The sequence below is a fragment of the Sceloporus occidentalis genome, unplaced genomic scaffold, assembly GCF_023333645.1.
Source record: "Sceloporus occidentalis isolate IW3139 unplaced genomic scaffold, rSceOcc1.0.p SCAF_1, whole genome shotgun sequence".
NCBI classification, from domain to species: domain Eukaryota; kingdom Metazoa; phylum Chordata; class Lepidosauria; order Squamata; family Phrynosomatidae; genus Sceloporus; species Sceloporus occidentalis.
Genome location: NW_028316981.1, coordinates 58,762,093 through 58,775,946, shown reverse-complemented (window position 1 = coordinate 58,775,946; position 13,854 = coordinate 58,762,093). Strand labels below are relative to the sequence as shown.

The 13,854-nt window shown below is 39.2% G+C and overlaps 1 protein-coding gene across 18 annotated transcripts in view; it reads right to left on the bottom strand.

Annotated features, from left to right (window-relative positions):
* ERC2 (ELKS/RAB6-interacting/CAST family member 2) overlaps nt 1-13,854 on the bottom strand; it is a 741,540-nt gene that overhangs the window by 508,674 nt on the left and 219,012 nt on the right. For all 18 annotated transcript variants that reach the window (XM_089522554.1, XM_089522416.1, XM_089522425.1 and 15 more), the window contains 2 exons: nt 13,245-13,400; nt 5,223-5,390 (listed from right to left, as the gene is read on the bottom strand). In XM_089522554.1, coding sequence (XP_089378680.1) covers nt 5,223-5,390; nt 13,245-13,400 — 324 coding nt within the window. The remainder of the gene's footprint in view (nt 1-5,222; nt 5,391-13,244; nt 13,401-13,854) is intronic.

Genomic DNA, 13,854 nt, shown 5'->3' with positions numbered 1-13,854 from the left:
ATTGCCATCTGATTCCTTCAGAAAAAAGGTGCCTTTAATGTATTCAGCACTGCTGCCAAAAGGCTCTTGCACATGAACAATTACAGCTAATTTTAACCAAATTGCTTCCTGTGAGAAGTGGACATCATTAAGAAACTTTCTCCATTTCCTTTTAGAAAAAAGTCTTAAAGACAGAACATAAAGGTCTTTGTGATACTTTCCAATAAAATCATTAGGCTCACACTACTTACTTCAAAGGATAGGTTGGAAATCACCTAGCCCTCAGTGAAGTATATAAAACAGCATGCTGTGCTTCAAAGCTACATCAATTTATTAGGAGATTTCATTATTTAAGTGTGACATAAATTGTTCAAAAAGTAATCTAAGTTGTGTATGAGGAAGACTAAAGATTTTTGTACCAATATCTACACATCACAACTATCCATTGTTAAAAGTGCTATAATTATATCCACTATTAATAACGTAAAAATTCTAATTAAATGAATAACATTGATCTAAATCCAAATACTAATCCCAAATAGACCAGACCCACTGAATCAATGTGAACTTGGCAATTCAGAACATCAGGTTCCTTTGATTCAATAAGTCTTCTTCATTTGGGAATAAATTCGACATTGTTATTTTAAAAGGACACAAAAGGTGTATAACAGTTCCTCTAGTCTAGACCCCTGTAATAAGGTGTGATCCATCATATCTAACCCAGTCTCTTTATTTAACTACTTCATGTTTATATACAAGCTTCCAATTCAAGCTAATAGTAGGCCCTGACACGAATGAGAAATTAGACAGTTGTTTCTCCCTCCCCTTATTATCCTGCAAGCCATTAGCTTTCATTTCATTCATACTAGTTGTTCAGCAAATCATTGGCTGAAAGGCAAAGCTGACACAGTTCATTATTCCAGTACTCCATAAAAAAAAATTCCATCTAATTGGCTTTCTTTTTTCACTCCTATAACATTTGATTTGGAGGCCCAGTGGTTAAAGGAAGAATGGAAGGAGAGTGAGCCATAAACATATATAGCCGCATTGTTGGAGTAAAAGACAAGCACAACATTCTTGGTAATGTTGGTTGCATAATGGTGGCAACAGCTGTTACCAAGCCCAGGCATAGAACAGGGTACAAATCCAGACATGGGATGGCCCACCTGCTATGTGTGTGCACCTCCCCATGTCACCTGGGAGTGAACCAGGTCCACCATCACTCCTCAAACTGGGCTTTCAGCTTCACCAACAAGATCCCTTCAAGGATTCCCAAAGTGGGGAAAATAGCAGCTAGACCTCATTCCCCCAACCCCAGATAATCTAGATTAAAGATGAAACCATCTTTTAGAGTTGTAACAAGGCAAATGAGAAAATAAATGAACATGTAGAGGAAATTCAACGAGAACAATTTAAATGTGAAGATACACAAGCCAAGCACGACAAAATTGAAAAGAAGAGGGGAAACAACCAGAGCCAACTAAGTGCCAGCTGCTCAGTGAGACATCAGGCCTACACCGTATGCACAGGCCAAAAGGCTCATGCTTCCCACTGGATTCACATTGTCCTATTACAACAGGGGTAGGCAACCTTTTTGAGCCGGGGGCTGGGTTGGTGTCCCCCAGACAACGGGGGAGCCGAAGCCAAAAAATATATAGGACAACATTTTCAAATGTAGGACATTTTTATAAAATGGAGGACATGAGAAAAAATTGGATGATTTTTTAAAAATGTTAATATAAATGCATGTTTCTTAGGCATGATCAAAATGGAGGACATTTGGGCATTATTCCTAGACAGATGGCAGAAATGGACTTCCCTTTCTGGCCAACCCCCCCTCTCCCCATTCCAAACAGCACATTGGGGTATTGACCATGGCTTTACTTAAGATGGCCTCTTGCATATTTCAGAGGCTTATTGCATAACCAAACTCTTTAGGTTTCACACTGAACATGGGTTCACGTGGCTATGCATATTGAACATGTCAAGGTGGTTTCACAGTTCTTGCACCAAGTGTACTTCTCAGAAGTGTGTACTTGGTCAAGGGACTTTGGTTTTTCTTCACTGCGCATGAGTTTGTAAAAATCACAGCAATTTACATTGGCCTTGCCTCAGAGGCTTGCTGATATCAGTATCACCATTAAAGAACCAAAAACACACAGAAAAGGCACTTTGGAAAGTCACACTCTCTTGGCTTCAGAAACAGTGCCTGCATGCCTCTCAAGATGACTATCATCATCATCATCATCATCACCATCATCATCACACTATCACTGTCAAAACAAGGGAGACTTGTTATCATTAAAAGCACCCAAAACACACTTTGGAAGGTGACACTCTCTCGGCTTAAGAAACAGTGCCTGCATGCCTCTCAAGCTGACTCATATCATCATCATCATCATCATCATCATCATCATCATCACACTATCATTGTCAAACCAAGGGAGACTTGTTAGCATTAAAAGCACCCAAAATAAAAATTTAAAAAACCTTGAGGCCTCTGGCCACTCACCACCTCTTCCTTCCTCCTCTTCCTCCTCCTCCTTCTGCTCCCCCTCCTCCTCCTTCCTCCTCCTCCTTCTGCTCCCCCCTCCTCCTCTTCTTCCTCTTCTTTCTTCTCCTCCTGCCCCACCTCCTCTTCCTCCTCCCACCTCCTCCATGCGCCATGCAGCCTGGGGGCGGGGTGGAGGAAACAGAGGAGAAGGAGGTGGGCGGTGCAGACCCACGCAGGGAGGCAGGGAGGGCAGCGCGGGCCCATGTGGGGAGGCGGGGAGGGCGGGGAGGGCCCGTGCGGGAAGGCAGGGAGGGTGGCGCAGGGCTTCCCCCTTTGCCTCCTCTGCCCCAGGCTGCGCGGCCCTCCTCTTCCTCCTCCGCACGGTGGAGGAGGAGGAGGGCAACACGGTCAAGCGGCCCAGGAGGAGGAGGAGGTGGAGGCGGCGGTGGCAGCAGCGGCGGCGGCAGGACCGGGCTGGGGCCGGTCCTGCCACCTCCGTGGGCCGCATATGGCCCGCGGGCCAGGGATTGCCAACCCCTGTATTAGAATGATGCAATCCATTAGCCCTGGGCCAGGATCAGGCAGACCAGATGCAGATCCAGTGGATCTGGACTGACTGTGGTCCAAAGGGGTCCCTTCTTCTGGGAGAAAGGCAGCATACAAAAGATATGAAATGAAATGAAGTTGATCCAAAAAGAATAGCTGTTTGCTGCTGAGTTTCTAGAAAAATCCACGGTGACAGACAGCAGATCAGACAGCCCCGGTCCTGCTTCCACTATCATGTCTGCTCAGATGAGTCCCATCACACCATGTGATTTTAAATAAGGGCACCTAGTCACGTAGGTGCAGCCAGGAACCTCATTTCTACTCTTACAGGCCATGATGTGGGTTTCTGAGCAGATGCAACAGTGGACACAGTTACAGGGCATGCGGCAGTAGTGGTCTATGGCACTGCAGGGGGCAGGCACCCACCCACCACTGTGCCACCTGAGAAACTGACCCAGGGCAGGATAGCATGGGCTTGACTGACCATTTGCTTAGGGCCATCTGCTTAAGCACCCCAGAAAGACCAGAGAAGAGATAATGTTGCAAATAAACTTGTATTTTGAAATATGTATGGTTTTCTGTTCCTCCAGCAATTTTATTTAGCATTCCTTTATTTGTAAGCACATATAATATAAGAAATGTTTTCCAACAGCACTGCTTTCTCCCCAGTTAGGAAAAAAGAAAAATGGATAACATGTTGTCCCATTAAGTCTATGAGACGTGATGTTGGAGAAAAAGGCCAAGCAATATAGCACCATTTCTAAATGAAAGACATAGGGAGTTCTGGATCTATTTGGAACTACCACAGTAAGCTCTGGATCCTGATTTCCCTCCTGTTTCTGCCTGAGCTGGATGGGATCCCTTGAGGCTATCTAAACAAAATGAGCTGTCACTACTTACTTATTTCTGCCTCCCCCCCCCCCCCCTTTCCATAGTAACACAGTAGGAAGTTACTTTTGGGTATTTTCCATCTCCAATGCTTCAGAGTGTTTCCTCTCCCTCCCCAACCCTGATGAGAAGGAGATGAAATCCAGCAAAAGATGTAATGAAGGAGTGTGAGAGATAGAAGTACTGTACTTTAAAAGGAAGTCATTATTCTAAGTAAGACATCTCCATTAGCAAACGATATCTCTCTTCATGAAGGGCCACCTTCCCCAAGGCACACTTAGGAGTTAAAAATTATAGACAGATTAGATTATTTCAGCCAAGATCACCAAAATAACCATAAACCCTGATGCAAGCTAGCTAAACAGTTCCTAACTACTCATGATGTAGATGGGTTTTGTAGACATTGGTATTCATGAGGATAGATAGGAGTCTGGATGCTTTTGTCCAATCTCAACCAGCTTCCCCAAGAAGTCCTGCCCTCAAACATCCCTTTGTTAGAGTCTCTTTAGAATCTGCCTCATGGTCCTTTCTCAAGTTTTTATAACCTGTGCAATACAGAATCTCAAAGGTTTGTGCTTTGGCCAATCTGGCCATCTCAATGGGCAACTGCTCTCTCATAATGTGATGCTAAGCTTCATTAAATGTAACTTAACCTTATCACATTATTAACCCTTTGTTACCTAGAAAGAAGACTATGTGTGCTGCGCAGATAATGGAAGAACCTCCATTATCACAGCATGGAATTAAGTGATGATGTTCATGGTTCTCATCTGCTGCAGTACTTGAGTTTTTAAAAAGTCTAAAGGAACTTCAAATGTCTCCCACATAATGTATTGTTTGGCCCCAAGTTGCAAATATCTGTACTGTTCCTTTAAAACATTTTTTCTGACATGCAAGTGACTTGGTTTTTTCCCCCATACAAATGTATATATTCTTCTGAACTGTGTGCCAATTCAAAATGTACAACTAAAGCAACTATATAAAAGAGATAAATGAAAGCAAATGCACTAAATACTAGCAGCAAGGGGGAAATTAAATTGTTTGTGCATACGCATATTATAAGTTTCCTGACAGAATCTTCCAAGTTGTAAAAAAGTCCACCTGCTATCAGAGTCAGTAGATATTTTTCCAAGCATTAAAGGGCTGGTCTTGGCATCAGTGACTAGCTCATGCTATATTACTTCTTTGTAACAATTTTTTAAAAGGCCGTCTTTTGTCTTCAGCACAGAATTGTAACCAATCCAATCTTTTTAATTCTGACACACTCCATTACCTAAACATTTATATTGCATTAGATGCTAATAAAATACCTTACCTCTGTCTGAAGTATGGCAGCTCTCTGTTCTTTGGCAGTAAGCGACTCTTTAAGCACTTCAATGTGTTGCTTGCAATCTGAATTCTGATTGCTAAGGGTTTCAAGCTTTGTTTGTAAGGCAAGAAGTTCTGACTCTTTCTTTGAAAGCTCCTGCTTCAGCTGGTCAATCTAAAATTTAAAAAGCAGCAACATTCAGTTCAACAACTTCTGTGTTCTACTATCTTCCTGAATTCAAAAAGAGCCATAAAGACAAAAGGGAAACTAACAAGTCAAAATAAATTTGTAGAAATTCACAGATAATCAGCATAAATACTCAATCTGAAAAACTTAACAGTGATTTTTCATAATGAATTCCAAGTTCTGTCTTACAACATTCAACAGACACAGGCCCCAATACTTTAATCAGGGGAGACTGAGAGGTCCCTTTATATGCATTAATCATGCAATGGCTGTCCAACATTGAAACAGCAGAAACGAAGGCCACTGGCTCCAGTTTCCAAGTTGAACAATTCCTACCCTGTATTTCTGTATGTATGGACTGGGGAAGCCCAGGGGTGTAGAGATTTTTTTGCATGTGGTTACTTATGTCAGATGTCCATGCTCCACATGTGAAGGCTAGACAGAGGTTTACCTGTTACATTGTGTGATCCCCTTCCTGCAATTAGCATGTGACAAGGAGTTGTGATGCCTTTAAGCATAACACATGTTCTCTGAAAGATGGTTTCCGGTGGGTTCATATCACAACATGACTGTGATATTAAAAGAGTGGCATCCATGTGAATCCTGGCCACAATCCAAAAGATAGGGTTTCAACTGAGGAATTTAAAGGGGAGGCAGAGTGTTAAATCTGACCCCAATGCTAAACAATTAATCCATGGCTAAGTGGCTCTCTTGACATAACTTAATCTTTAAACAGGACACATGGCTTTTGTGATTATCTACATTTCTTAGTGAAGAATTCATCTTTTTTTTTTTTGCAATGGAGTATGGACAATAGAAAGGGAGATGAAAGGAGGATTCATTGTATGAATCCGCTTCACAAATTAGAAAGTAACATGTGATCTGGGCAACTACATATACTTTATTTCCACAATCTTCCCTGTCTTGACAGGAGTAGAATAAAAATGGAAACTGTATGTCAAGGTCATATGTGACTTCCTGTTGTTGACTGGACTATCCTTGTCCAGAAGGATGAATTCCTGAACTCACATCCCCACGTGTCATCTGGTTCATTTTAAACTGAACTAAAAACTGCTGAGTTGGGTCAAGGGCACATCCATTTTTCGATACATGAAATTATATGGATTCAGGCTGGCATACCACAGTATTCAAAAAACTGAGTTCTCAATGATGGAAGATATGCATAGGAGCCCTGGTGGCGCAGTGGTTAAATGTCTGTACTGCAGCCACTCACTCACAAACCATAAGGTTGTGAGTTCAATACCAGCAAAAGGGCTCAAGGTCCACTCAGGCTTGCATCCTTCCAAGATTGCTAAAATGAGTACCCAGATTGTTGGGGGCAATTAGCTTACACTTTGTAAACCGCTTAGGGAGTGCTTAAGTGCACTGATAAGTGGTATACAAATGTACCTGCTATTGTTAGGTGCCTTAAAATTAGATTTTGTTCATGACAACAAAACAGGTCATCTTTGAAGATGTTTACTGGGAGAAAATTCAGCTGTCAAAAATCGTTATGGATTTGCATTACCAAAATTACAGTACACTTGACCTTACATTTTCCTCAGGTTTTCCTAAGGCACACACTTAAATGAGGAATGCCAAGATGTGTTTCTGTTGTGCATAAGGGAATGCTGAAGCAATCTTCTCCATTAGTGGGATTCAGTTGATCCCAAAGCTACAGTTTGAGTATTTAAAACTGGAAAGGTAGCCAACAAATTCTGGGTTTTGATCACAAGTTTATAATACCTAACCCACATGCTCCAGATTAAGAACATACAATATTTATCACCTGCAATACTACAGAGTCAGATGTTATAGGAAAATATTTCTTACAGGTCCTGCACTTTTATTTCAGTTCACCATATGAAATGAATTCTTTTACAATCACATCCAAAAGGTATCTCACACAATTATATATAAACACATTTGTATGTGTGGCATATTTATAGTATATGGAATTTTCACTTTTCTTCAATATACTGAACATTTGTTATTAATACTTAGCATTAATTATATGTAAAACTTTTTAAAAATCAGCTAGAGCACTGTGAATCTTAAAAACAAACAAACCAGTCTAAACTGAGATCAAGAGGAGGAGAAATGGCAATGTATATATAATCTGGATGCATAAAAATAAGGATGATGATTTCAGAAACGAATTAAGAGTTAAAGGTGAAACTATAATATTCAACTTACTCAAAAGCATATCATCTTTCTTTTTTTTTAAAAAAATGACAAATATCCCTCATTAGCTTACGACATTCTAAGTAGTTACAGCTAAAAAGCCAAAGCTCATCTTTAAAAAATAAGATGAGAGTAATTCCACAACACTGAAATGAAGAAAAAATGAAAAAGAAAGTTTAAACCAATATAAACTGTGTAGCATGTGTTTTATATGAGTCTCATATGGCTACTAGACAAATGTATTGACAAATATCTTCCTAAATTTTATCAATTATAAAGTCTGCCTCTGATAAACAGTCAGTCAAGGAACAAGCTGTCATTTTCACTGCAGATATAGAATCATAGAATCGTAGAGTTGGAAGAGACCACAAGGGCTGTCTAGTCCAACCCCATCCTGCCATGCAGGAAATTGAAATTAAAGCATCCCCAACAGATGGCCATCCAGCCTCTGTTTGAAGACCTCAAAGGAGGGAGATTCCACCACTCTCTGAGGGAGTGTGTTCCACTGTTGAACAGCCCTTACTGTCAAGAAGTTCCTCCTAATGTTGAGGTGGAATCTCTTTTGCTGTAGCTTGTATCCATTGTTCCGGGTCCTAGTCTCTGGAGCAGCAGAAAACAAGCTAGCTCCCTCTTCAATATGACATCCCTTTCAGTATTTAAACAGAACTATCATATCACCTCTTAACCATCTCTTCTCCAGGCTAAACATACCCAGATCCCTAAGTTATTCCTCATAAGGTATGGTTTCCAGACCCTTCACCATTTTAGTCACCCTCCTTTGGACATGCTCCAGTTTCTCAACATCCTTTTTTAATTGTGGTGCCGAGAACTGGACACAGTATTCCAGGTGGGGCCTGACCAGAGCAAAATATAGTGGCACTATTACTTCCCTTGATCTAGACACTATACTTTTATTGATGCAGCCTAAAATCGCATTGGCCTTGTTAGCTATGAATTCATATGCTATGAATTCTGCTCATTATCAAGCATCTCCAACTAAATGATTTGCAAACGGGCAGAAAACTGAACCAGGTACACTCTTCTAAATAATAATAATAATAATAATAATAATAATAATAATAATAATATCCCGCCTCACCCTCCAGGAGAGTATCTAAGGCAAGTTAGAATAACTAGACTTTCTCTAGTTGACTATCTAATGTTCAAAAAAAGATAAAAGGCTAGGACTATTTTTTAATATATAAAATTAGTTTTTTAGGCAGATTGAGATGTAAATTCATTAAAACCCTAGTTTATATTTTCCATTTCACTACCTACTGAATATACTCAACTATAAGTCGACCTCATGTATAAGTTGAGGGCAAGTTTTGGGGTAAAAATTACGGATTTTGCTATGACTCACAGATAAGTCAAGGGTAAAATTTAGGGGCATATAGCAAAGGATCTAATGGTTAAAGCAAACCAAAACAATGGCGGGCTACAGACCACCATTTAGTACGTATTCTATACGTACTAGGGTTAGGAAGGGGCGGTGCTTCTGCACCCCCCTAACCCTAGTACGTATAGAATACGTACAAGATGGCGGCGCCCTGTTCATACGGGTGCCGCCATCTTTACGTATCGGACACTGTGCGTCCGAACGTGTCGCGACGCTAATGACGTCACGAATGCACCCCTGGTGCCTCGCGACGTCATTAGGGCGCCGCAAGAAGAAGCTCCATTTTGGAGCTTCTTTTTTGCTCCGTAACGGAGCCGCGCGGTTTGGCTGCGACGGCTCCCTTACGGAGCAAACGGTGGCGGCGACAGACCGCCTCAAAGCGGCGGTCTATAACCCGCCAATGTCAAAGAACTTACCAAATTCCAACCGACATGATTCTTTGTGCTTATTTTTAAGGCTGGATGAATGAGAGAGTAGAGGGGGGGTCAGAGTTTCCAGGACATATTATACTCTTGCTTTTCACCAGGGGATGGTTCCTTCTTTGGATAAGTCGACTCAGTCTTTTTGGGTCAAACTTTTGACCTAAATATCTAAACTTATACATGAGTATATACAGTATGTATTGCACATTTGCAGATATTTCTTTCCCCATCTGTAGACTGAGCATTATATGTCATAAGAAGATGAAAGATACCAAGAAAACCTATTCCTGACAATCTTACTAATCAGGGATGACTTATCCTGATGATGTTGCATCATCATACAGCCAGCAGAGTAATGGCAGAAAGAGCTTCCCTCTCTGAAAAGGCTTCGTATCAAATAGAATTTGTTTCTCTGAGACCAGCAGGACATCAAACAAGGAGAAAGGAACTGCCTTCTGTTTTCATTCTTACATGGCAATTTTTTTCACCCCATTTCATTGGACCCATGAAATAACTGCTAAAATGAAAGGAAGCAGCAGGGAGTTGGACTGGTGGCTCTTGTAGTCTCTTCCAACTCTATGATTCTACAGGAGCATAGTTTGTTAGCAGACACAAACCATGGTTTGATTCAGTCCTACTATTTGTACAAAACATTGTTTTATAGCATATATTTCTGAAACTAATGTGTGTATTCATGTACATGATATCTTGGCTTGCAGTCTCCCCCTTTTCACTGTGGCTCACTGTAACCCTGTGTAGCTGCTTCTGTGTTTTTGGAGATTCTCTGGAATGGCTTATGACATGATATAGGAGGCTGCTACAGGATGGGAAAATTGGTAAAAACTGAAGGGGTGTCAAGCAGTACACAACAATGATTAACATGTTAATACAACGAGAAGCATGGAGCTAAGTTTTTCTGTGAAAAACAAAGCAATTCTTTATATTGCAAGCCTAGATTCTTATTTTAATTTATTTTATTTTATTTTTTGCAATAATGACACCTAAAAAAAAAGACTTAAAAACAATGTGGCCATAAGGCAGAGTTCATTCTCAGATGATAACTAGGGATACAAAGTATAATTACAAAAGGTGTCATCATCAATAAAAAAAGGTGTCTCAACAAGTCTCAATATGTTGAGACACCTGCCCAAAACTCACTCAAGACAGTGAAAAGACTAGCAATTTTATATTTTCCTTTCATTTTCATTGGTATGTGTAAAACATTTGATTTTGCACAAAAAGTGTGTTTTGCAGAAAATCCACTTTACACTAAATATGATGTTTCTTTGTTTTTTTAAAAAAAAAGCCTTGCACAAAACTATAAAAAATCAGGAAGTTCTTTAAAATTCATAAAATGGGGAAAGAACAAAAGAAACTCTCATTATTTTTCCCAGATAAGATAGTTTTTATTTCAAGTTATGAAGAAATAAATGGAAACAAATGCATACATTTGACTATAAATATAGATAAGACTGATTTGAAAAACTGGCACAGCCACGTAATAGTCAAGGAGCAATATGTGTAGAAATGCCTACATTAAGAAAAACAAAGAGAAAAAGTGCATTACAAAGTATAGAATGAATTCTTATGTGAAAAGAAAAAACAAAGCCTTGCAACAGGGACCATTCAGAAACACACATGCTGTTAGATTTTCAAATCACTAAATGTCCTTTTTAGTTTGTCACACTTTCAAACTTTTCAAATCTCCAAGTTTTTTGCCTCGCAAAAACAAAGAAAGTTATGAACTCTGGTAAATTCTTGTCAGAGACAAACTAAATGAAATTTTAATTTACCTTTAACTTTGCTGCACAAATAGGCATCAGTCAGATTATGACAGTAAGCAAGACAAAGATGGCTAAGGGTCTTTGCTAGGTCTGCAATCTCATTTCAGCAGCTGGAACCACTGCTCACATTTAAGTGGCTTGTCCTGGGTACATCAACAGAGGACCGAGCACCATATTTTTAGTTCTTTTAATCCTGATTATTCTTTCATTTCCAGTGTTACAGTATTTATACAGAGATCTTAAATTTTAGGTTGCTTACACCTGATTTACCACCACCAGAGAATGGTGCCATGAAAGAGCAAGCTCTTATGCACTGCTTTCTGTTTTTTAAGCTTTTACCATGTCTTATATAAAAGAATATAGCTGTGGGCATCAGGACGGAAAATGTTTATTATTAATGACTTGAGAATTATCCTAAGAAAAAGTAGATCTTGATGAAATGTAGGCTTTTAGTGAAATAAAAACATTCCACAATAATCTGCCTTTAACTGATATACATTCCATTCTCTCCTTTTTAAATACACCAAACTTTAACCTCCGCATCACCACCACCATCACCACCCCCAGAGCATTATAACACCTAGAGTTGTTGGCCATGAAAGGAGCCTTGTTCTACTGTTTGCCATCATTCAGGACATATATTTATCAGAGTTCCTTATCATGAATGTCAGGTTGGACAGATGGGGTATAATAAGATCTCTTTGTTGACAGCCATATAAATAATTTTTTCCACCTTGAAAGGTTCTGTGATGAATGGCAGAAGTAGTATCTTTTGCTGCAAATCTCAATTGTCAGAGGAAGGCCTGGGCCGCTGACAGAGGTTATACAGACTTTCATCAGAATGTGGCATGACTGTCAAAAAGCTGATCAGATGACTGTCACATAACAACCAAATGCAATTATCTTTTTCTCAATAACTGTATTATAACAAGTGAGGCATCTATACCGTCCCTTCCTCTCTAAATTATTACAACTTCCTCTTCAAAATACTGAAATTCCAGTCTATCAATATACATTACCCTATGATCTCTGTTGTGAGCATTATTTTGAAGAGAAAGAAAACCAAATACTTTTTGTTCACTCATTACTTTAAGTAAGTATTAGGGGTGTCTGATATTTGAAAGGTCACTCAGGAGTCTCGCAAGGGTCTTACACTTATGCTTAAACTTGCTTGTAGTCTTTATATTCTGTTAGGTCCTGAACTAGTGGAGGTTTACAAAGATGAAAAGCTGCACATATCTATTTTCTCCATGGCTGCACCTTGTACATCAGTGGGTGTTTTACACACAGAAGGCTTATCCTCTGAAGGAACCCTAAACTGTCTTCAGTCCCACAGGTGCACTTGGTGTTACTATTCAACAAAGAGAGATTGCAGAAAACTGATAATAGGGATGCTGTTCTCATTATTTTGATGCACAGGGACAACAAACGAACTTTCTTGTTCCGTGTCAATTTAATATGGCATCCTGAGGCAATGCCCTCCCACTACAGCACTTTATCAATAGTAGTGTAACATGGCTCAAAAAATAATTACCTGTGTCATAGTCTTAGAATATACCATAGATATTCCTGTCACCTAGGCAAATCAGAATGAACCTATGCACAATTCTGAAAATGCTGACTATATTTAAAACAGCATTAAAGACATATCTCTCCTGGCAGGCCAGCCCAGTAAAAAAACAACAAACCCAGTCAATTTTAAATCATGATGTTTAATATGATCTCTTTTGAGCGTATTTTAGTGGTTCTATAGCATTGTATTTTAATTGTGAGTGTGCGTGTTTTTAATTATGTTTGATATTTTAATATACTTTACCCCACCTTGAGCTTTGAGGATAGGCAGGAAAGAAATAAAATAATTATTATTATTATTATTATTATTATTATTATTATTATTATTATTATTATTACAAATACTTTACAGGCAAGTTGCTTCTGTTCCTGTCTTCTTCAGAGCAAGAGTCAAGATAGTAAAATCCACCACCACCACATGTACAAAAAACCAAAACAAAACTAGAGCTGAAAAGTTTCTCATTTTACAACTTGTTCTTACTTTATTTTTCATGAACTTTGAGTGACTCTTGTAAACTTCTATTTGTTTGATTTCCTCTTCTCTATCTTCTGTGTTCAGAACTCCATTCGTTTTCAACATCTGTATTTCATCTTCAAGGTCTCTGATATTACGCTCCAGTGATGCTATTTTTGTGTCCTGTTGTTATTAGAAAAAGTGTTAGTATCTAATTAAAATACAAAATGCTTATAAGAAATGTACACACATAAATGGCTAAGGAAGAGCAACAAAGCAAAAGGAAAATGTTGGCATAAAAAGCCAGAGCTGTTTCTGGTCTAGAGCGCACTGGAATAAGTCCAACAATAGTTGTAGAAGTTCAGAATCACTATAGTCAAATTCTTCCCTTGACTCTAAAGGCAGTAACCTTGTGCAACAAACCATGGAGTAAGTCATGTACAAATAAACTATACATATTATCAGTAAGACTTGGTATAAGTGTCTTTTACCTTGCTATTCTATCTACTAGCTCCTCTGAGACTGGTTAGTAATTTCTGGCAAATCTGTTATGAAAAGTTATTATGTATTTAATTATTATATTCTAAATAAAGCTAAACCAACCATTAAGACCACCACAGAGTAGATCCAAGTCAAA